This window comes from Apodemus sylvaticus, chromosome 11 (assembly GCF_947179515.1).
Source record: "Apodemus sylvaticus chromosome 11, mApoSyl1.1, whole genome shotgun sequence".
Classification (NCBI taxonomy): domain Eukaryota; kingdom Metazoa; phylum Chordata; class Mammalia; order Rodentia; family Muridae; genus Apodemus; species Apodemus sylvaticus.
In genome coordinates, this window is record NC_067482.1 from 72893298 (window position 1) to 72915210 (window position 21913).

Below are 21913 nucleotides of genomic sequence, written 5' to 3' on the forward strand. Positions count from 1 at the left end.
GGCGGCGGAAGTTGCCGCCGAGCTGCAGAGGGGGCGTTGTCGGAATGGTTCCGAGGCGGTTGGAGTCCTGCAGTTGACACGGAGAGTCTGACGAGAACGAGTGTCAAGGAGGCGGCCGGGCAGAGCGGCCTCCGGGGGTAAGGTGGCCCGGGACACTCGACCCGCGTGGGCTGCGGGTTGGCGCGGCTAGGGTGCGCGCGGCTTACTCACAGCGCCGTTTGATGGGGGCTCGGCCGAGCACAAAGCTAAGCTTGTGCCCAGGAGCTGGGCCTCCTGCTTCCTGCCGTGCTGTCACCCTTGCTGCGGTCTGCACCGCTCTTGGTGCCTGCGTCGCCCTTATGACCCCGGGCCTCTAAGCCGCGCCCTGCCTCATTCACCGCGCGACCGTACGTGCCTTGTTGTCCCATCTGTAGAATGCTATTACTGCAGCGCCTACCCCTCGGGACCTTATAGGACTACAAGATTCGCTTCATGTCAGGTGCTGGGCGGGCATCTCCGGTTCAGTAAATGCTCACTAAACGTTAGCTGTTCTCAGCCCGAAAGACAGCATCTGGTATACGTTAGTGGTCACTATTGCTTAAATGACTGAACGTCAAACAGGCTACGAATGGTATTGTGGGAAACATCCAACCAGGCTTGGGCATTTTTGGTGACTGGGAGGTTTCCTGCTGTTTCCTGTGTCTCCTAAAGCAAGGTACAATAGATGAGGTGCTTCAGATGAGAGAGATTTCCGTTGTCACACTTCTAGAGGATGGACGGTCACGAATGTGGTGTCATCAGGTTTGCTTGCTTTAGAGGACTGTCCTGGCTTACAGGTGGTCACTCTTGCTGTATCCCCACACAATCTTCCCTCTGTGCCACCGCAGCACTGGCGTTTCTGCTACAGAAGCCATCCTAATAGGCTCTTTTAAAAATACAGTTGCCTTCTGGAAGGTCTAATTGCTCCAGATAATCGAATTCTGAGGTTTTAGGGAATGCAATGGAATTCATAAAGAGCCCATTTTGATGGTATGCCCCTGTAACGTCAGCACTGGGGAGATGGAGATAGGAGGATTCCTGGAATAAGTGAGCCTCACATCTCAGTAAGAGACCCTTCCTCAAAAATCCAAGGTGGACAGCTCCTGAGGGACAATGCCTGAGTTTGGCTTCTGGCCTCCACATATATGCAGCCATGTATACACAAAACACACACATATGTCTTCACATACATTCAGAAAAAGGTGTAAAGATAGGCACAGTGGTTAACACCTCCTGAGGACCCCTCTAAAGCTCAATAAAACCGCTCTGTGGCAAAACTCCCACAAATCAGCCAGGGTGTTAACTACTTGGCAGAATTACCCCCACCAAACAGAACGGACTTTGCCGTGGGAGCCTCTTGGGTTAACGTTCTGGTGTGGCCCCTCTTCCTTTGAGAAGCCCCACTTCAGTCACATCATCCAGGCTTTTTTTTTTCTTCCTGATTCTTGCCTTTCTCACCCTGGCATTTGCATTGTTTGATGTCTCACACTGATCTTTCTACTCTCCTATTCTTGGTTTCAGTTTTAGCTTGTTGAACTAGAAGGAACCCTCCAGTTCTCTAGTTCCATGGGGACACTCCATTCTCAAACGACACGCTGAGCGCCTGTGATGCTCCAGACACTTGCAGGTGTCAGAGCCACAGCAATCAGCGAAGGGGATGCGAGACTGTTGCATTTGCTGGCTGGGCTGAGCCCCCTCATAGTTCACTGAGCTCTGAACCTGTCAGTGGATCGTCCCAGTGAGGACAGTCACGCCCTTGTGATCCAGCCATCTCACATTTGTACTCTGCTGCACTAAGGACTAAGTCTTGACTCTATGGTCTTTTGGAAATACTTCATATCCAAACTACAAGTTAGTGTGGGAGGGTCCCCACAGGCTTTATAGACGGAGGGGAAAGCAGTGCTGGTGAGGTAAGAATAAAATCCTATCAGCTCAATTTGTAACCAGAGCTGGGCCAGGCCAGGACATCTGGAGTCTGACCCAGATCATTTTAAGGGGGTGGGGGGCTTGATATCAATTATGTCATTCCAAGTGCACAACAACTTTAAGACATGTTTACATTGAGATTCTTTACAAAGTATATCTGGCTTCTTTCACAAGAATGGGGACTGTAGATTTAGAAACAATGCCCAAGATTTAGGGTCTAGGGCACTGAAGCATAATGAGGTGAACAGAATGTCTGTGGGAGTCAGGGTTGGCCTGGCCCTAAGATAACACGGAAGTCACTAAGCTGTTGGTTTTGTACAAATGACAACTCTCACAAAGATGGAATAAGTTAAACATGAGTTCTGGAAGATATGGGCAGGGCCTGCTCAACAGGTAGCAAAGGATCACCAGTTGTAAACCTCATTTCCCCAGCATTCCAAGAAAACCAAGCACCTCATTCAATTGAAGAGATAAGCTGTGTGTTTAACTTTTCTGGCTTCTCCAGTCTTAACTTTGTAGAGGCCTTTTTGGCCCTCTGCAGATTATTGCACCAGCCTGTTACTTAGATCCTCAGCGTCCTCCCATTCCTCTTCCACGGTTTGGATGCCAGAGGCCACACCTGACTCAGCTTTGTCTGTCTGTCCCCCCACACCCCCAGCTATAATTGTTCCACTAGGGTGTGCGTCCCTCCCTGGGACTGAAGCTTCCTGAATGGTGTGCTGCGTCCACTGTTATTGCCATAGAGGATAGCTCGCAGTAGTTACTCAGGAGGTGGGTGAGGAGAGAACAGGTTTTCTGTATCCACACAGGAGTTTCTTGTCTCCTTCCCAGTCAGAGGCAGAGTTGTCAGATGGCATGAAGCTCAGTGTGCCCTGCCCCCTGCCTCCATGGTATGCCACCTGCTATTCAGCCATACTCTGGAACCCAGCAAGTTCCTGCCTGGAGGTCCCCACACCTACTGGCCACAGACCCCAGGATCCTGCAATCTCCATTCTCTTGCTTCCTCTGTCTGTGAGAAGCACAAAGCACACCTAAACAGACATGGTGCAGGTCTGATTGCTTTGCTCTCTGTCTGGTGATGGTAGTTATCTTAGTTTGTACCTTACCGGCCCAAATAGGCGCTTCATTTTCTCTAGTTTTGAATTCACTGACCTATGTATACATGTGTATTTGTTACTTACTTACTTTCTTTCTTTCTTTCTTTCTTTCTTTTTTTTTTTATCAAGACGGGGTTTCTCTGTATAACCTTGGCTGTCCTGGAACTCACTCTGTAGACCAGGCTGGCCTCAAACTCAGAAATCTGCCTGCCTCTGCCTCCCAAGTTCTGGGATTAAAGGCGTGCGCCACCACCGCCTGGCTGTATTTGTTACTTTCATTGCTGCTACAACCAAATATCTGATACTAGCAAATTAAGGAAGAGTTTATTTTGGCTAATAGTCTAAGGTCCATCATGGCAAGAAAGGTTTGGTGGGAGGAGTGAGAAACTGGTGGTCATATTACATGTGCAGCCAGGAGTCAGCAGGCTGCATGCTGCTGTTCAGCCACTCCCTGCTGTTTATTCATTCTGGGACCACAGCCCATGGATGGTATCACTCACATTCAGCATGGGTCTTCCCTGTTCACTTAAGCCCTCAGGCGCTGAGAGGGTGCATCCCGAGGGTTCACAGCTCCATTAAGTCATGTCAAGATTAAGCACCACAGCTGGGCGGTGGCTCACGCCTGTAATCCCAGCACTTGGGAGGCAGAGGCAGGCGGATTTCTGAGTTCGAGGCCAGCCTGGTCTACAGAGTGAGTGAGTTCCAGGACAGCCAGGGCTACACAGAGAAACCCTGTCTCAAAAAAAAAAAAAAAAAAAAAAAGATTAAGCACCACGAAGTGTTTGATAAACACAGGTTTGATCTTAGCTGGTTGGCTTTTTCCTATGCTTGTTTGTGTATATGTATTGATTTTCATTTTTAATTTGCATAGTCATAGTTGGCCAGAAAAATACATACAGTATTATCACCACTGCGGTCTATATTAGCACACTCACAAGCTTTGGGTTTCACATAGTTAATGGCTTCCATAATGGATTGCTAAGAGGAGACATTCCCGTATTCCAGAGATTTGAGCTGAACATCTCTGGGCTAGGTGCTGCCAAACAGTTGAGTGTGCGGATGTGTGTCTTAAACTGTAGCCTTCACTTGTATTTCCTACTCTAGGTCTCATGGTCCAGCATGGACCCTGTTGCTGTTCACAGCTGCCACCTCCTCCAGCAGCTTCGCGAACAGCGCATCCAGGGCCTGCTCTGCGACTGCATGCTGGTGGTGAGGGGAGTCTGCTTCAAAGCACACAAGAATGTGCTGGCAGCTTTCAGCCAGTATTTCAGGTGAGTACCTCACGCTGTCCTCCTCTGCCGCTGAGGAGAACCTGCTTTCTAGGGAGAGGGCTCTTCTGTCTTCATCTTTGAAGTTTAAACAAAATGGCAGTTGATGGGTTTTCTTTTTCTTTAATTAGAATCACTTTTGTGTTTAGAGTAACTTGAAAGAAAAGAGACACTTAGCCAAAGTATATTGGGGATGACTGGAAAGAATTAATTTCAGTATTCTTTCTGTATTTCACTTCCTTTCCAGATAAAATGATTGAGGAATTGAATCTGAGGTAGGAATTTTGCCGTCATAATACATTAGAGTGGAGGATGCTGGCTGTTACTGTGTGCATCTTACATCCCAGCATTTGGGAGGCCATAGCAATAGGCTGGAGAGTTCCAGGCCAGGCAGGGCCCAGCGATGATTCTGTCTGGAAAGAGAGAAATCAGCATGGAGAAAGTGTTCTGTATGCTCCGCCCTCCCTCTCTACCCACTCCCCTTCCTTTCTAAATGAAAGTGGTTCAGTTTTTGTCTTTCATTTGAATATTGTAAGAAAATCTTTGGTTTAACCTCATCTTAGTTACTCGGTCATTATTTTGGCTATATGATTTATTTATATACACTGAATAACACCAGGCAGTTGGGCTGCAGTATAGCTAAACCTTCATACAAGCCTGTTCTTGAGAAGTATGTTCCTTCTCTGGTTAATAAGTCTCTCCTTGGTACACATTTACCTGTTATGGTCAGCAGAGTGTGGAAAGTGGCCTGTGCTTGCCCTGATAACACTGCATCATGGCATTAAGCTCTTGTGTGCACTGTTCCACACACTGTAACAACTCAGTTCAGTAGGATAGGTGGTAATTTTTGTCCCTGAGCAGAACGATCCTAGACTCTTGGGCTTTGCTGTCCCATTTCTCTGTGTTCCCAGGACAGTTAGTTCTCTTCCCAGGTATGATAATGTTGGCCCTTCTGAGCTGGCATAAGCCTGAAGGCTGTTGGGGAAGCAGGTGACTGTTGGCAAATGTCTGCAGCAGGTTCGTAAGACATTTTACTCAAGTCATAAAAGTATCAAGCTGTAGTCGATACAGTCCCCTCATCTGTGAACCAAACTCATACTGGAACAAGGAGCCTGGGCTTCATGGGTCTTTTTCTTCATTAAGTCAAGGTGCATTTCTTCCTATTGGTTTATGGACCTTTGAGTCTCTGCAAAACTAAGCAGCCAGAAGGGCATGGTAGTACTCCAAGCACTGGCGAGACAGAGGCAGGTGAATCTCTGTGAGTTCTAGGCCAGCATGGTCTATATAGCAAGTGCCAACCCAGCTAAGTCTACAAAAAAACCAGAAACCAAACCAAAAAAAAAAAAAAAAAAAAAAAACCTTAGTAGACAAATTATAGGTACATAGTGAATATATACTTTACTTGGTTAACATGTGTGTGTTTGACCTGTAGAAGGTTTTAAGGCACTTGGGTGTATAAATATTTTTATGTCATATGGTGTGAAATGGATCATGCCAGACTTAACCTGAAGGTTTTTTGTTTTTGTTTTGTTTTGTTTTTGCTGTACTATGTCATTTTTGCTGTACTATGTATTATTGGAGCATGTAGTTGGTTATATTTCAAGCAGTGTATATAGATCATTTTCTGTAGAGTTCCTGCATGAAGACAAGAGTCTTATCCTCAGGACTCACATGAAAAATCCAGGCATGGTGGTACCTGCTTATAATTCCAAAGCTGGGAGATGGAAACCCACGGATCCCTCAGGCCCCATGGCCAGCCAGCCTCACCTGCTTTGCAAGCTCTGGGCCAATTACAGACTTTGTTTTTTTTTTCTTTTTTTTTTTTGAAAGATTTATTTATTTATTTTATCAATATGAGTACACTGTATCTGTACTGATAGTTGTGAGCCATCATGTGGTTGCTGGGATTTGAACTCAGGACCTTTGGAAGAGCAGTCATTGCTCTTAACTGTTAAGCTATCTCTCCAGCCCAAGACTTCATTTTCTTAAAACGGAGTGCTGGTGCCTGAGAAGCAGCACCCAGAGCTTTCGTCCAGCCTCCACATGTGTGCTCCTGTGCACATAACACACAAACAAGTCCAAAACAACTAAAATAAAACCAGTAAAAGTGACATAGCTTTAAAAATAAAACATTAAAAAATGCGCATAACAAAAGCCTTAGTGTTCAGAGGCATAATCTTTTGAAGATTTCTGTGTGAACTTTAGAAGAAAAAGTTAGCAGAATGTGAAAGTAGCTAAAGCCTTTTTCTTTGTCAGGAGCCTCTTTCAGAACTCTTCCAGCCAGAAGAACGACGTTTTCCACCTGGACGTTAAAAACGTCAGCGGCATAGGGCAGATCCTGGACTTCATGTACACATCTCGCCTCGACCTTAACCAGGACAACATTCAGGTGATGCTGGACACCGCGCAGTGTCTGCAAGTGCAGAACGTTCTCAATCTGTGCCACACGTTTCTGAAGTCGGCCTCTGCGCCACAGCTGCCAGGTGTGCCTTGTGCTGGTGGCTTCTCCCTGCGGAGTGTGCCTCTGGATGGCACCTGTGCGGGAAGTGAGCACTACCCTCCTCACTCACTGCAGGAGTGTCCTGTGGAAGGCCCGCAGGCTAAAGCTCCTGCCGAAGTGAATCCTCGTGCACCATCAGCAGATTTCAGTCGTCCCACAGGACAAGTGTCAAAACCAGATGCTCCAGGTGGCAGCTGCCCAGAGGTGCCCTGCAGACAGCCCAACTACTATTACAAACTCAGAACATTGTACAGCAAGCAGTATTACAAACAGACTGCCTGCCCCAGTCAGGTGCCTGCCACAGAACAGCAGCCGCCCACTCTAAGTGCCTCCACACACCAGGCTGTAGCAGACTCACAGCCTCCTGTGGAGGGCCGTCCTGGTGTCCCGGAGTCTCCAGAGCACTTGCCTTCCACCTTTGTGACTCCCCCTGTCAGGAACTCTGGCGTTGACTCCGAGGCAGACACCCTTTCTGAGCCTCCGGCCAAGCAGATGAGGCTGAAGAAGGCCATGCACCTGAAGAAACTAAACTTTCTCAAGTCACAGCAGTCAGCTGAGTGCACTTCACGTCCTGAGTCAGATAATGGGTTGGTCAGGAGGGAGGAACCTGCTGCTAAGGAAGATGCAGTGGAGAGAGCCGGAAGCCAGACTACTGAGGAAAAAGAGAGAGAAGAACTGGGTCCAGAGAGCAGCCGTGAGGAGGAGCTGCCAGGAGCCCCAGCTTCATGGGAAGACCCGAGCCAGGCCCTCCAGGCCCAGAGACAGTATGCGTGTGAATTGTGTGGGAAGCCTTTTAAACACCCAAGCAATCTGGAGCTGCACAAACGGTCTCATACAGGTACACTGCCAGGAGCCCACAGGCAGAGAGGAGGTAGCAGTGCTGCTCGGCCCCTGGCCAGGCCTTGGCTGTAAGACACTGGACTGCTGGGTGGAGCCAGTGATGTCTGGAGCGAGGCTCTGTGGCACTTCTTGGTGACGTATGCATATGTTCTCTGCAGAGAGCATCATCAAGGTGCTGTCAAAAGATGGCTTCTTCATGATCAGTTCCATCTGTCTGCAGTCAGCTGCTGTAATGCACTCAGATTGCCAACTCTAAAGCAGACACACCGTGCTCAGGTGCCTCTGCAGGGTTCTTGAGTTTGCTTTCTCAGCAGATTGTTGACGGATAGTGAACTGTAGCAGTTAAATTTGAGCCATTCTGAAACTTCACTCAGAAGTAATTTTAATTTGAGAAGTTAGGATTTTGGAGGCAGGAAGTAAACTACATAAAAATCAACTACTTGATTTTTTTTTTTTTTTGTTAATTTTTGTTTTAATGGTGCAGGGATGCTGGACAACTCTGCCACTGAGCTGTGTCTGTCCACAGCCCTACTCTCCACCTGATATTTTCCTCAGACATTGAACTTCCAAATGTTCATTAATTCATATTATTGTCTTCCCTAAACATTTTTAAAGGTATAATATGATATACATCACACTGTAATAGCATGCCTCACTCTCCCCCTGGCTGAGGTAGAATTATTAGTACATTATGAATTAGTGACAGTTAAGGCCTAGCCATGAACCAGGTGTAATGGCACGTGCCTTAAATCCCAGTACTCAGGTGGAGGTAGGCAGCTTTGTTGTGGGTCTGAGGATAGCCTGGTCTACATAGTGAATTCCAGGACAAGCTATGGCATGAGACTCTTGAAAATACCTCACCCTACCCCAAAAGAGATAGCATGAGCAGTGGCACCCGGCAGCATGCTTCCGGATGGCCTCTTTGTGGGCTGTCAGCTCCTTCCCTGACAGGCTGTTCTCTTGCCACTTTGGACTTATGGTTTGCTTGGTAAAAAGTCCTTTATAGATGTCAGTGTATTCATATGTAAAGCTTGTCAATATTTTTATAAAACACACACACACACACACTCCTATTAGTAGTAGTAGTTCAAAATAAGATCAGGCAAAGACAGTCCTTAATTCAGTCTTGCTATGAAAACAACTTGATTTAAATCATTCTGTTTGCTTAATTTCCTACAGCCTGAGGAATACTATCAGTTTTATTTCATTTTTCTTTTAGAAACTTACCTGTTGTAGCTTTAAAGGAGCAAAATTAAATTGCTAATTGTGGAGAACATCTGTGAGTGACAGATAGGGCAGAGACACTTCCTCGGACATAAGTGCTGCATTGAGATGGCAGCAGAGCGTGGCCTGGACGCCAGGGACCTGTGAGAGGCCAGAGCTGTCTCAGAATGGTGCAGATGCCACTTCCTTCCTCCTCGGCGTGCTGTGGACGCTGCCAGTGGCCACATGGTGTGTGATGATGTCCCCCCCCATAGCCAATGAGACGTGTGTTTCTCTGTCTTCAGAATGCCTTGTTTCATTTCTAATATATATATATGTTGAGAGTCACAGCTGATAGGACAGAAGCTCTTTAGAGCCTCAGTATTAACAGTGAAAAGGGCTCCCAAGACCCATTGTTAAAACCCTGGTCTCTTATGACCCATGACTTCTCCTTTTTTAAACTCATCTCTCTTGTGGGGGCTTGAACCCCAGTAATTGCAGAAAGAAGGCAGAATATAGGCTTACATGGTCATGATCATCTAGGGCTGAATCTAGCTTAGTACAAACTCAGAAGGCTACAAGCTGGCATTGCCAAGGTCTTATTCCCTGGATGCAGAAGAACAGTGTTGTTATATTTAGAGGGTCTTAATGTAATTGGGGAGAGTGGGGAATGACAGTTTTGGTGGTTCACCGTGTGTTTATTAAGCTCATGCAGACCGAAAGTGGCACCTTAAAGTGCACCTTCCAGCAGGTCCCCATCCCTGCAGCATCTTGTAGTAATCTGTGTCCTCCTGTCTGTCTGTCTGTCCTGTCCCAGGCTGCGATAACTGAGTTGCTTTGCTCGGTGTGGACAGGACAGCAGGCCACACGGCTCCTCTCCACTGGGAAGTCCACTTCTGTGTCTCAGCAAAGGCAGGGAGGTCATGCAGAGGGCTGCTCCTCAGGCTGCTTGTGCCTACCCTTTGGGCTCCAGTCTGTAGATCCATGGTGTGACGGGATTGTCCACTCTGGTAGGAGTCAAAGGTCAAGCAGAGTCGTGCATCAGGAAAACTCTCACTTGGTTTTGTGCTGAAAGGAAGCTAGACAGTCTTTTTAATTCACTATAGGTTTGTATTGAGAGAACAGCTTGACTTTCTGATGAAGGATATAGACTTGATTTTTATCATCTTTCTGGAGTGTTTAGAAGTATTTAGAAGTAGAGATGCCCTGTGCCCCACTTTGGAGGTAAACAATGTCATGGACTGGGTGTGGTGGTTCTCACATGCAATCCCAGCACTCAGGAGGCTGAGGCAGGAAATGCTGAGAGTTCCAGGTCAGCCTGGGCTACAGAGGGAGACTTTGTTCTAAAATAAAACACAGAAAGGTGAAATGGTTGCTTAGAAAGGAAAGATGCAGGAGATCAAGTATTTTAAACAGAAATGATCGTGCAAAATGCCTGTACTGATGACAGCTTGTTGTGTTTTGCTTTGTTTTAGGTGAGAAACCTTTTGAATGTAACATTTGTGGGAAACACTTCTCGCAGGTGGGAATTCTCTTATTTACTGTTGATAACTGGAAGCCTGAACCCCATTGCTGACTTTATTACCAATAAGACTCACTTTTGTCCTCAGAAGAGAAACCGGTGGTGGCAGCTGCAGTTTAGAGTTGGGGCTGGGTCAGAACACGCATTTCCGGTGCATTAGAAGGTGCCTCGATCGTGAGTGAGAGTTCTCACACACCTTTTCTTTTCTCCACTCACACTGGTCCTTGCCTTTGATGTGTCTTGAAGGGCCTAGTGGTCCACAGTGAGCTTCCCTGCTGCCGCACCGTTTGCTGGGCTGGGTCCAAGCCAAATGTTTACTCTCTTTGGGACTATAGGCAGGATCTTAGGCAGGAGAAGACCAGGCCATTTTTATTCCCTACTTTGACTACAGCCTTTGAGCTGACTTTTGGGCAGATGGAGTTATCTCATATTTATTGTGCCTTCCTGTGGCAAGTGCTATGTTGGCATTTGGAGATGTTCCCTCCACAGAAAGTGACCAGCATAATCTGACTCTGAGCAGTTGGTGTTCCCTCTAAAGTAGGAACAGAGCATCCCTCTGTTCATGGTCACGGTCAGGGGGTGGGACTCAACAGCCAACACTGCTCTCCTGCTCAGTGCAGTAGTAGCTCCAGAGTGGTGCTGTGTGAGCTTCTGCTCAGCTTTGGGCTTTGGGCTTGTCTTGCCATAGTGCAGGAGACTGCGATGAGGCAGGATGAGGAAGGAAGTCCTGGTGAGTGCCATTTTGTTACACCCTTCTTGTCTCTTCCAGGGTCCACTGAGTGTGTCAGTCCCCTCTTCCTGTGTACTCACCCTCACTGGGTACTTTACTATTCACTCTTGCCTCCCTGTGACTCCCTGCATCCTCTTTTGGGTGGCCCTGGATGATGACTTTGGGGCAGCCTCATGTCACAGTACCAACAGCAGCCCCCAGCCAAGTGTACATCCCTCTGTCACCATTCCCTGAGAGATTGTCACTGCCTTTTACTTGGGCACCTAGAGTGCTTAAAGGTCTGGATTTGAACCTGCATCTGTCAGACTTACTGTCCTGTAACCTTGGGTGGGACAGTGTCTTATTAGACAGGGTTGAGGAGCACCTGCCCTAGAGAGTGTGCGGGACAAAGGAGTTGATGAGACCAGGTTCTTAGAACAGCATGTGCCTCTTTCATGGCTCTGCATCCTGGTCCTTTGCTCCTCCCCATTACCATTTTCATCCTAGTTACCTAGGACTGGGGCCAGTGGCATAGCTTAGCAGGTAGGGATGTCGCTGCTAAGCCTGACAAACTGATTCCAACACCTAGGATCCAAGCGGTGGAAGGAAGGAACCAGCTACTGCAAGTTGTCCACTAAACAAAAAACATGGGTTTTGCATGCTCCTCCCCAACCCCCAGGTAAAAATTAAGAAAAGGAAAGTGGAAAACAGATGATGACCATTGATAATAAGCAATCACCACACTTCTCCAGGCCCCATTCTTTTTCTTAGAATACTACCTGTGGAGCTGGTGGGAAGATGAAGTACCTTTCATGTGGAGTATCTTCCTGCTCAGAGCCCTTTTGTGGCTCCACTTGGTAACCAGAATACAAGAGACCAGAACACTCAGAATACATAAAGTATTTTTACAAGTATCATCTGAGTTTAATTATTCTAACAACTTTGAGGTGGACCCAAACTCAGTACTGAACCATTAAGAAAGCTGGCCTCCCTTGGGTGGACGGCAACTGAGTAGGAGCGAGGGCCTCACAAACTTGGAGACAGAAAGGTGTCTCAGATTGTCTAGTTGACTTCCAGGTCTTTAGAATTTCAGATAATAGTAAAATAAAAAAGACACTAAAGACAAGCACACATGCTTTCCCCGTTAACGTTTAGAAACGATGTGACTAGATCCACCAGTCTGGGCCCCGTGTTAGTGCTTTCGGACATGGTCATGGCAGTGTCCCTGATTCCTGCATTTTCACCAAGGATGGGCTGAGTAGGTGCTCTGGCATTGGCCCAGCACTCAGGGCCCTGCTTCTGAACTGCCCAAAAGGGCTTACTTGACATACAGCAACAAGGGAAGTCGCTCCCATCTAGACAGCACTACCAGAAAACAGGGTCTCTTACCCAAGACTGTCCTCTACCTCTTGGAATTGTACCACCTGATTAAAGCTTTTCTTCCCTCTTCCACCCGCCCCTGCTAGGCCAGGGGAAGAATAAACAGCTTTACTCCTCTCCAATGATGGCAGAGTCACCAGGCTCTCCCTCTTCCACTGTTGTGTATGTATTAGTCCCCTTGTGTGTCAGGCAACACAGAGTACAAGCCAGGGCTGCTCTCTAAGAGAATGTAATGCTATAAACATCTGAGTGTATTATCACCACAATCCAAGATGATGCTAGCTGATGTGCTACAGAGCCATCTGGCTCATTAGTAAAGCTGTGGTTAACCCTTCTAGAGAGCTAACCCTTCTAGAGAGCCAATCCTTAGGAAATAAGATCAGAGATTCCTACCGGTAAATGTGTTCACACTTTCAAATTCTCCAAAGAAAAAACCCTTAGGAACTTAGTACTCCAGTGTACTCTGGCAGATCAGGAAGGACATCCCAATCCACTGTGAACACCACCATTCACTCCAGTCATTCCCAGAAGAGGCCCTCGCTCCTACTCAGTTGCCGTCCACCCAAGGGAGGCCAGCTTTCTTTATGGTTCAGTACTGAGTTTGGGTCCACCTCAGAAAGTTGTTAGAATAATTAAACTCAGATGATACTTGTAAAAATACTTTATGTATTTATTTCCTGGGGGCCTCAGTGCATGTGTGGATGTCAGAAGATACCTCTGGAAGTCAGTTCTCTCCTTCCACCATGAATGTAGGGTCTGGGGATTGAATTGAGTGCATCAGGCTTGGGGACAAGTGCCTTTATCTGTTGAGCCATGGCCCCAGATGTTGTTACTTTTTCTGGTGAGATTTTTCTGTTAAAAAATCTAATTTAACTTAAAAGTGATTGGAAACAAAATTATTTTTTGCTAATATCTTCAGCAGAGTTTTATTGCACAGGCTTTGAAGTCTCAGCAGATAAACCTGAATTAGGCCAAGCATGGTAATGCATGTCTTTAATCCCAGCACTCAGGAGACTAAGGCCGAGGCAGGCAGATCTCTGTGAATTTAAGGCCAACCTTGTCTACAGAGTAAGTTTCAGGACAACCAGGGCAACATAGTGAGACCCAGTCTCAGGAAACAAACAGCGTCAGCACCAGGTGAATTAGCTCTCAGTCCCAGTCTTGTGACCCAAGGTCTTTCAGCGCATCAGCTGACTTCTCTGTAAAATACAGTACAGCTCTATAAGCCTTGAGTTAAGCACTGTGTGCAGCCAGTGCACAGGGCTCTGCTCATAACATTATCATCACTGCTTGGCACCATTTCTGTAAACAGAATTGCAGATTATTTTAAGATGTGGTCTGTGCATTTTGGATCCCAATAGTGTGGCTGCAGTCTATTAAAAATAAAAAGTATGGATTGATGCCTAAAATAATAGGGCCCAGTCTTCTGGATCATCTGTACAAATTATTTAAATACATACAGTTTGAGTTTGTTTGATGTTGTTCAAATCTATCAGTTTTATTTACTCTGAAGAGTTTGTCACCTCAGTATGTGCTAGTGTATATGGGAAAAGATTCTCATTTCAATATCTATTTCCATGTCAATTGGTAAAGACATATTAAGGTTTTTGTTGCTTTCTTTTGTTGTTTGTTTTATTTTTATTTTTTTGTTTTTTTCTTCTGAGACAGTCCCCCTTTGTGGTTCTGGCTGCCCTGGTATTTGTTAGTATCACTAGCTTACCTCACACTCATAGCAGCCTTCAGGCCTGTCCTACCACATTCACACAGTACTGCTTGTCACACAGTACATCAGAGGAGCATTGGGTTATATTTGCTTTGCTGTATGACATGTGTGTGTGTGTGTGTGGGGGGGTGTCCTACTTATAAACAGCTCAAACTTTTTCATCACAATACATTCTATTGAGCTACATGAGTAAGAGAGCAGGAGGCATCTGATTAGTGTGTTGGTGTATGATGTTGGCTTTTTTGAAGTGTGGATGTTGCTGACTAAAGAATTAGTATTTGAAATCCTGCTCTCTGAGGAACGGTGTCCCAGCACGGGCATTGTGTTGACTGTTCAGGACAATTTCTTGTGATTTGCAAAGCAGAGAAGACTTGCACTCACAAGACTAGTACTAACCAGGCCAGCTGTGGCCCTGGGCTGCTGTTCTGGCTGCCAGATCTCAGCTTTTCAGATGGAAAGTAGAATACCAGTTGCCACTGGGTATAAGGGCCTGGTTAGAATTTTAGCATTTGGATTTTGCTCTTGATATTTGCTGTGATCTTGTTATTAAAGGATTCTATATTAAAAGCAGGCTGTTTACCAGTGTTCTGCCAAAATCTGTCTGATTATTAAAAGTCTCAGTTTTCTCTCAGCTGTGTTTATCACAGTCCTGAATATAGTGTGTAACGAGGCTTCCCGGAATCAGATTCCACAGGCAGTGTCTTTTGTATTTGTGAGCTTTAATTCACAGATGGACTACAACCAAAACTGCCTCTGTGTTTTGCTTACAGCTGCCTGGGAGGTAAAGAGTGAGTTTACCAGCTAGCTGTTCTCGGTCTCCCTCTGGCTCTGTTGTGCACTGACTGCAGTATGGCCCTTGAGCATCTTTGTCACTGAGGGCTTAGTTGTCAGGAGAACACTAACAGCTTGAGCTGTTCAGGTGTAGTGAGGGAAGGCTTTGCCTCTCAACCCTAGTTTGGAACATTCCCAAGTGGCATTTGCAGCTCTGCTTTCACTGTACTAGGTAATTTTCTCACTTCATACTGATAAATGTATGGAAATCTATATGATGCTAGCTTAACAGAGTAGGATGCAAAGACCCTGCAGTGCTGCTGTGGTTCTCCTGAGATACAGTAAAAATGAAAAGCCAGCCAGGCAGAGCCAATCTTACTGTGAGAGGATATACTTTCTGGAAGCGGCTTTTACTTTTTTGTACAAATGCATGTTTTTGAAAGAAGTTGTGGATATTGAGATAGGTGCTAGATTCTACAGATGGCCTTGCATGTGGATGGGCCTAATTAACTCTAACAAGGCCTGCTTAAAACTAGGCCTGGAAACCCAAGTACCTTCCCAGGGTAGCCTGCCCTCTACCAGGAGGCGTCACCAAGTGGAGCCCAGTGTGAGGTCACAGCTGGGCCCCTTGTACAGCAGGTGGCTGCCCTTGGCTTTGGACACAGCTTTCTGTCTGCCTTTTATTGGAATTATGGTGGGTGTGACCTGCTAAGCCTGTCAGTTATTCTTTGAGCTTCTTTAATTTTTTTTTTTTTTGGTCCTTCATTATTGATGTGTTTCTTGCTCTCTTGTAGGCAGGCAACCTTCAGACTCACTTACGCCGGCACTCTGGGGAGAAGCCATACATCTGTGAAATCTGTGGAAAGAGGTCAGTGCTGGGCTGGGGGCACCAAGTGTGAGGACTGTGGGTGGTCCAAATGTCTTTGTCCAGGGTCATGTCATTGGCCACCAGGGCTCCCACAGCCATGGCAGAGCACAAGTGCATTCACTCTGCAACAGGGAGGGAATAAGAAGAAAAGTTAACGGGAAGCATGGACAATCTAGGCCAAGGCCCCGGGAAGGAAAGCGGCTTACAGGAAACAGATTAGCTTATGCCAAAGTCTTATGCTTCATTCTAAAAGCATCTCCGAGGAGGAGACTGTCTAGTCAGGGGAAACAGTGCCTGCGGCCTGAGTAGCTAGACCTCTAGAGAAGGCAACAGAAGGTACTGAGCTGTGTTATCAAACCAGGCTGTTGGCTTCAGGACAGAATTGATGACACTCAGCCTTACTGGGTAAGTCTTGACCTGAAAAGTGAATGTTGGCATGGCAACAGAGAATCAGTCTCTTTGGATGGGTTGCCACATATGCGATGATTCCTTCACAGGACGCGGGCTAAGCAAGGAGCTTGTCCATCCCTCCTGTGTAAAGACCACAGCCTCAGCCCTCTATCCCCTTGCTTGAGAGCAGGCCAAGAGCTTCTTATCACCAGCTGCCACTGTGTTAGAACTGCAGGCCTTGACCAGAAGCCTCACAAGCCGTAGGCATGTCCATTGCTCCACGTCTGTCTTCCCTCATTTAGTTACTCATTCACCCAGCATCTGCCTCTCACTCCTACCATCTGCTCAGTGCTGTGAGGGGAACAGAAACGTCAGTCGCTCAGATTCTCTACCCTTCACAAGTCCCTGTGCAGTGTCTGGAGGTTAGAGATGGACACAGGATTATTCAGAAGTTGGAGTCTTCAAACACATCCCATAGTGCATGCAGTGAGCACAGCAGAGGGAGAAGCAAGCCTCAAATAGGTTTTGGGAGCATGGCCTGCCTCTGCATTGAGGGAAAATGGAACACATCGCCGAAGGCTGCTCTGCTGACCATGGCTCCCTTCTGTTGCAGCTCCCTGAGCTCCCAAGCTCTGGGTGGTACTCATCTGCTCATGGCAGGGGCCAGCAGCACAGACACAATGGCCCCACACACTGTCACTTCCCATGCGCTCCTGAGTGTAGTTTGCAGTGTTTAAAATTAGGACCTTGGGATTCCATGTAAAATCTCTTCTGTGCCTCTCCTGTCTTGGAACAACCCACCAGCCATCATGGGGTGGTGCCGGAGCAACCAGGAAAGAGTAGGCTTCGCCTCATGGGTTAGGAGGTACTTACCGCCTGCCTAATATCATGAACATCTCTCACTCACTGTGTTTCCCGTCCAGAAACTCAGGTGACAGGGTGAAAGGGTTTCCTGGGATCTGAAGACAGTTATGGAAGGTGACAGTCATCAGGCACCCGACATGTCGTAGTCTGGGGTAGCTCTCGGCACACACTGGCTCCTTTTCCATCCCCATCTCTGTCCCTCTGTCTTAGGATGGATGTGTTTGGTCTTCCGTTTGGGCTCAAGGTGAGCCAGCTCATTTTCTAGGGTGGGTGCAGGGGAACCTGAAGTCTAAGTATTTCACCCTGGGATGATGCACAGTGCTGGCTTCAGTGCCAAGACCATGCAGAGCTCACCCTGTGCCTTGAGCCAGCATACCACATGGGGCATTTCCCACAAACCCAATAATCCCAGCAGGATGTCGGCACTGCAGGGCTTCACATGCCTCTGAACTGTGAGCTGCCAGTGAGGTGGCTCAGAGTAAAGGCACTTGGCAGCCAAGCCTGGTGACCTGAGTTAGTTCCTGGGAGCCGCATGGTGGAAGGAGAGAGTTGACCACCCGGGCTGTCCTCTGATCTCCACTTGCATGCTGCAGTGTACATACACATGCACTAAGTTAATCAATGGATTTGTTGAAGGTGAGAGTCGGTCCCACTGAACTGCCGGCTTGTGGTCTTGTGCTGTTGGGAACTGTAGAATGTGAGGAAGTGAGCAGCACATGCCTGAAAACCAAGGTGTTGGCGCCATGTTCTGCTCTCTCTGAAACAAATGGAACTGCTTTTACACATAAGCAGGCCACATCCAGCTATTCAAAGCAAGTGGAGCAGCCTCTCTCCTCTGAATGACCCCAGTTGTCAGTGTCACTAGGTTCCTGATAGGACTTTCCACTTCCTTGCAGGTTTGCGGCCTCTGGTGACGTCCAGCGCCACATCATCATTCACTCTGGAGAGAAGCCACACTTGTGTGACACGTGCGGCCGAGGTACTGAGTGAGCGCTTCCTCTGTTCTCAGGGCCACTGCTCCAGGTCCTGTCTGCCAGCCTAACCCCTGCTGTGCTCTGTCTAGGGTTCAGCAATTTCAGCAATTTAAAAGAGCACAAAAAGACGCACACTGCTGACAAGGTGTTCACCTGTGATGAGTGTGGGAAGTCCTTCAACATGCAGCGGAAGCTGGTGAAGCACCGCGTGCGACACACGGGAGAGCGGCCGTACAGCTGCCCTGCCTGTGGTGAGTCTGGCCTCATCCTGTGTGAGCTGGAGGTGCCCACCCTGCTGCTGGCCGCCATGAGTCTCTGCTCTCTCACAGGGCAGGTGAAAGTGGTCGTTCCTTTGCTTCCTCTTGGGAATCATGCCACATACTAGACTCTGCATCTGTAGGCATCAGGATGTGACCCTGATGCCCAGATACAAAGTGACTCCAAGCCCTATCACCCAGCGCTGGCAGCCCCAATGGGAAGGGGTAGAGTGTGGGAGCACACTTTGGGAACTGAGGGCATGCTTCTCAGGGTCACAGATTAGAAAGCAAAGGGCCTATACAGGCCTCAGCGAGGCCATTGATGCTGAATGAAGAGTAGGTAGCTCTCCACCTCAGGTGCCCTGCTGCACATATGAAGACCAAGAACTGGGCACCTGTAGCTTGTGACTACATGGAATCAGGAGTCACACACCCGCAGGCTCCTGAGGAAGGCATGTGCCCATGTGCCCACTGTGTGTGTTGGCTTGACGATGCTGATGGAGCTGTGGGGACTGAGTGAACAGTCTATGGTGGTCTGTTCAGAGCAGTTGGGGTGCTCAGGGCACACCCAGATTAGGTTCTGCTGAGGGCTGGGGCTGCAGTTGGCATCTGACAGCTCAGGGCCTCAGGAGTGCAGCTAGGATTTCCCTCCCATTTCTGTTCTGACAGACCTAGCCAACTGCACACTGTCCTGATGGTTAAAGGCTATATGTACCAGGGACACTACAGATGGTGGTGGCAGCTTCCCAGAAGTCCCGGGTGAGAGTTAAGTTAATGGTACAGTGAAAGACAAGGCATCTGCTAATGCCCAGAGATGGTAGGGAGCAGAACGCAGCTAGACCACCACAAACACATTCCCAAGATGACACATGAAGCTGTGAAGATGCCTGGCTATGATGTGAAAACCTGGACCTGACAGTGGGCTACACATTATGAGCTATTAGTGGGTGCTGGTTCAGGTTTTATATGGAGGTAGTCAGAGTTTTCTTTCTCGGAGAGCCCCATCTAGTTTGTTCCGTGGTGTTCTCTGTACCCCCTTCCACACGCTCCTGTTGCTGCCCAAGGCCTGCATGGCTGAGGAATGGAAGGCAGTGGTGGTCGGCATTCAGTCGGGGGCATTATCAGAGCATCCGGTGTGCACTGGCGTTTCCTATCAGGGAGCTCCAACCGCTAGCCTTTGCAGGTACCTACTGAATGCCTGCTTCTCACAGGGCATCAGGCTCAAGAACAGACAAGTACGTGTGTGTCTAAGGTACAAGCTTACTGCACAGACGTCAGGAAAGGGTGTTTCTAGCCCTAGGCTGGCGGTGCCGCACTGCTGTAGTAGATGGCCGCTACCAACACCCCGCAGTTCTAGTCAGAAACTAGAGGGGAAAGATTTGTTTGGGCTTATGGTTTCCTTCAAAGGTCTAACCCTAGTCACTTTCACCAGCTGGGCCCTCTTTCCTAATGGTTCCACATCCTCTCTAAATACCGTCCTTACGTGAGGAGCATGAGGGGACATCACAGGCTAGATGGCAGCAACATTGCCCAGGAGTGCCGTTGCTGAGGAGGGCTCGATCTCAGCCTGGTGTGGGGGCAGCTGCTGGCTGCCTGGGCAGGCCTTAGCACTGAGGCCGAGGGGACTGTGCTGAGTCTCAAACCGCAAGGGCCCACTGGGGAGTAAGGGTGCCATCACCACCAGCTTCCCTTAGATTAGGCGTTCAGAGGGGGGCTCCTTCTGCTTCTAAGCTAGCCCTTCTCTGCAGGGAAGAGCTTCGGGGGCTCAGGAGACCTGCGCAGGCACGTCCGTACTCACACTGGGGAAAAGCCGTACAGCTGTGAGATCTGCAGCAAGTGCTTCACACGCTCTGCCGTGCTGCGGCGGCACAAGAGGATGCACGGCAGAGCTGATGCCAGGAGCCCCGTGCTGGGTGAGCTGAGCCGGCCCGCTGAGCCCTCGGACCTGGACCGGTCTCAGAGCTCGGACTCCTTCTCCCAGGATGTGTCTGTCACGCTGATGCCTGTGTCTGTCAAGCTCCCTGTGCAGCCCACGGAAAGTTCTGTGGCAGGATTTGATGGCCACTGTATTGGCTCCTACTCTAAGTTACGCTCCATGCTTCACCCTCCCAGCATGAGAGACCAGGACAAACTGAGCTTGGGACCGACTAAGCCGGCCAAGCCACCAGAGTTGCAGAGCCAGCCGCAGGCCTACGCTTACTCAGCGGCGGAGACCTCAGCAGGGATGGAGCAGCCACAGGCTGATGGCATGGTGGTGTCCCGCTCTTCCCTGGCCACGCTGGACAACCACTGCACTGAGCCACCGGGCAGCCGGGCACCTTCGGTGACTTACAGGAACTCTGAGGGACAGTTTTTCTCTAGTATGACTCTCTGGGGGCTGGCAATGAAGACTCTGCAGAATGAACATGAGCTGGAACAGTGATGTGCCCGCTTGTCACCCTGGGGTGAGCTGGCCATCCTGCCCAGCCAGCTCCCTCACCTCTGGAGAATGCTTAGATGGTTTCCGTCCTAGTGATTACACCACGAACCCAGGAATTAGGAGAAAGGCCTGCTCACCCCCCAGTCCTCCGCTGGTCCCAGGGAGGCAGTCTGCATAGAGCTGTCTGTCTCCACAGCAGTCTAGGGTATGAGAAGAGCTGATTCACACCAGGGTGACAGTGTACCTCCTGTCAGCTACTGGACATTTTGGACCTGTTAAATGACTTATGTATACATAAAAATATAGATTATTTTTACATTTTTATATGATAAAAATTTTTAGTGTCTTATATTTTAAAATATTTATGCAGATTCTATTTGTATATTAAACTTATAATTTAAATAAACAGTCTAGCTTTTCCATATAATGTTTTATATTTTATAAATTTTCTAGTACTTTTTTTTTTTTAATTCAGGGTCTCATCATGTAGCCCTAGCTAGCCTTGAACTGTGTAAGTAGACCAGGCTGGCCTTGAACTGTAAAGATCCATCTGTGTCTGCCTCTCAAGTGCTGGAATTAAAGTCATGTGCCACCATGCCCAGTTTCTAAGCATTCTTATTAATCTTAAGACCTTAATACTATAAAAATACATATCAATGCAGAAGAACCTGGGTTTGAGCCTCAGCACCACCCCAAAATGAAATAAGTGTCGCTGCCCTGGCTGTAAGCCTGGAGTGCAGTCATGTTACCAGCCTGCAGTGGGGACCGCAGACTGCAGTCTTATGAACAGCCTGAGCTGGCAGCCACTTCTGGGTAGGTCTTAGCCAACTACTTGTCCACCCAGGATTTCCTCTAGACTGACGGCTGCAGAATAAGATGAACCCTTTGCATTCCTGAAGTAATCTAGCACCCCCTGGGGAGTCCCAGGCACCTTCTGCCCTTAATGGAGCCCCCTGGCTGAACTCACTCAGTCCCTCAGGCCTGAGGGCTCCTATGATGTCTACAGTACTGCCTCTGGGATGTCTAAACAAACAGGAGAATGGTGGCCTTGTAGCACACTGTAGATTACCTTCTGGAATCTTTGAGAACAACCAGCTCTAACTCAGAAAAGCAGTGTATCTGATGCGAGAACCTGCCAAGGACAGGAGGATTCCACAGAGAACACAGCCTGGCCAAAAGAACTG

At 48.1% G+C, this 21913-nt stretch overlaps 1 protein-coding gene across 3 annotated transcripts; it reads left to right on the forward strand.

Annotated features, from left to right (window-relative positions):
* The first annotated feature begins 16 nt into the window (after positions 1-16).
* Positions 17-21326, forward strand: Zbtb49 (zinc finger and BTB domain containing 49). Of its 3 annotated transcripts, XM_052198290.1 has the most exons (8): positions 17-137; positions 4146-4312; positions 6566-7647; positions 10328-10374; positions 15752-15825; positions 17976-18058; positions 18143-18304; positions 20059-21326. In XM_052198290.1, exons 2-8 carry the CDS (start codon positions 4161-4163, stop codon positions 20730-20732), a joined length of 2274 nt encoding a protein of 757 aa, XP_052054250.1. In that variant the 5' UTR covers positions 17-137; positions 4146-4160; the 3' UTR covers positions 20733-21326. The 3 variants fall into 3 exon arrangements, with proteins under 3 accessions (XP_052054250.1, XP_052054252.1, XP_052054251.1); XM_052198292.1 differs by lacking the exons at positions 17-137; positions 4146-4312; positions 15752-15825 and having other exon boundaries at positions 7312-7647; XM_052198291.1 differs by lacking the exons at positions 17-137; positions 4146-4312; positions 10328-10374 and having other exon boundaries at positions 7312-7647.
* Positions 21327-21913: the final 587 nt, after the last annotated feature.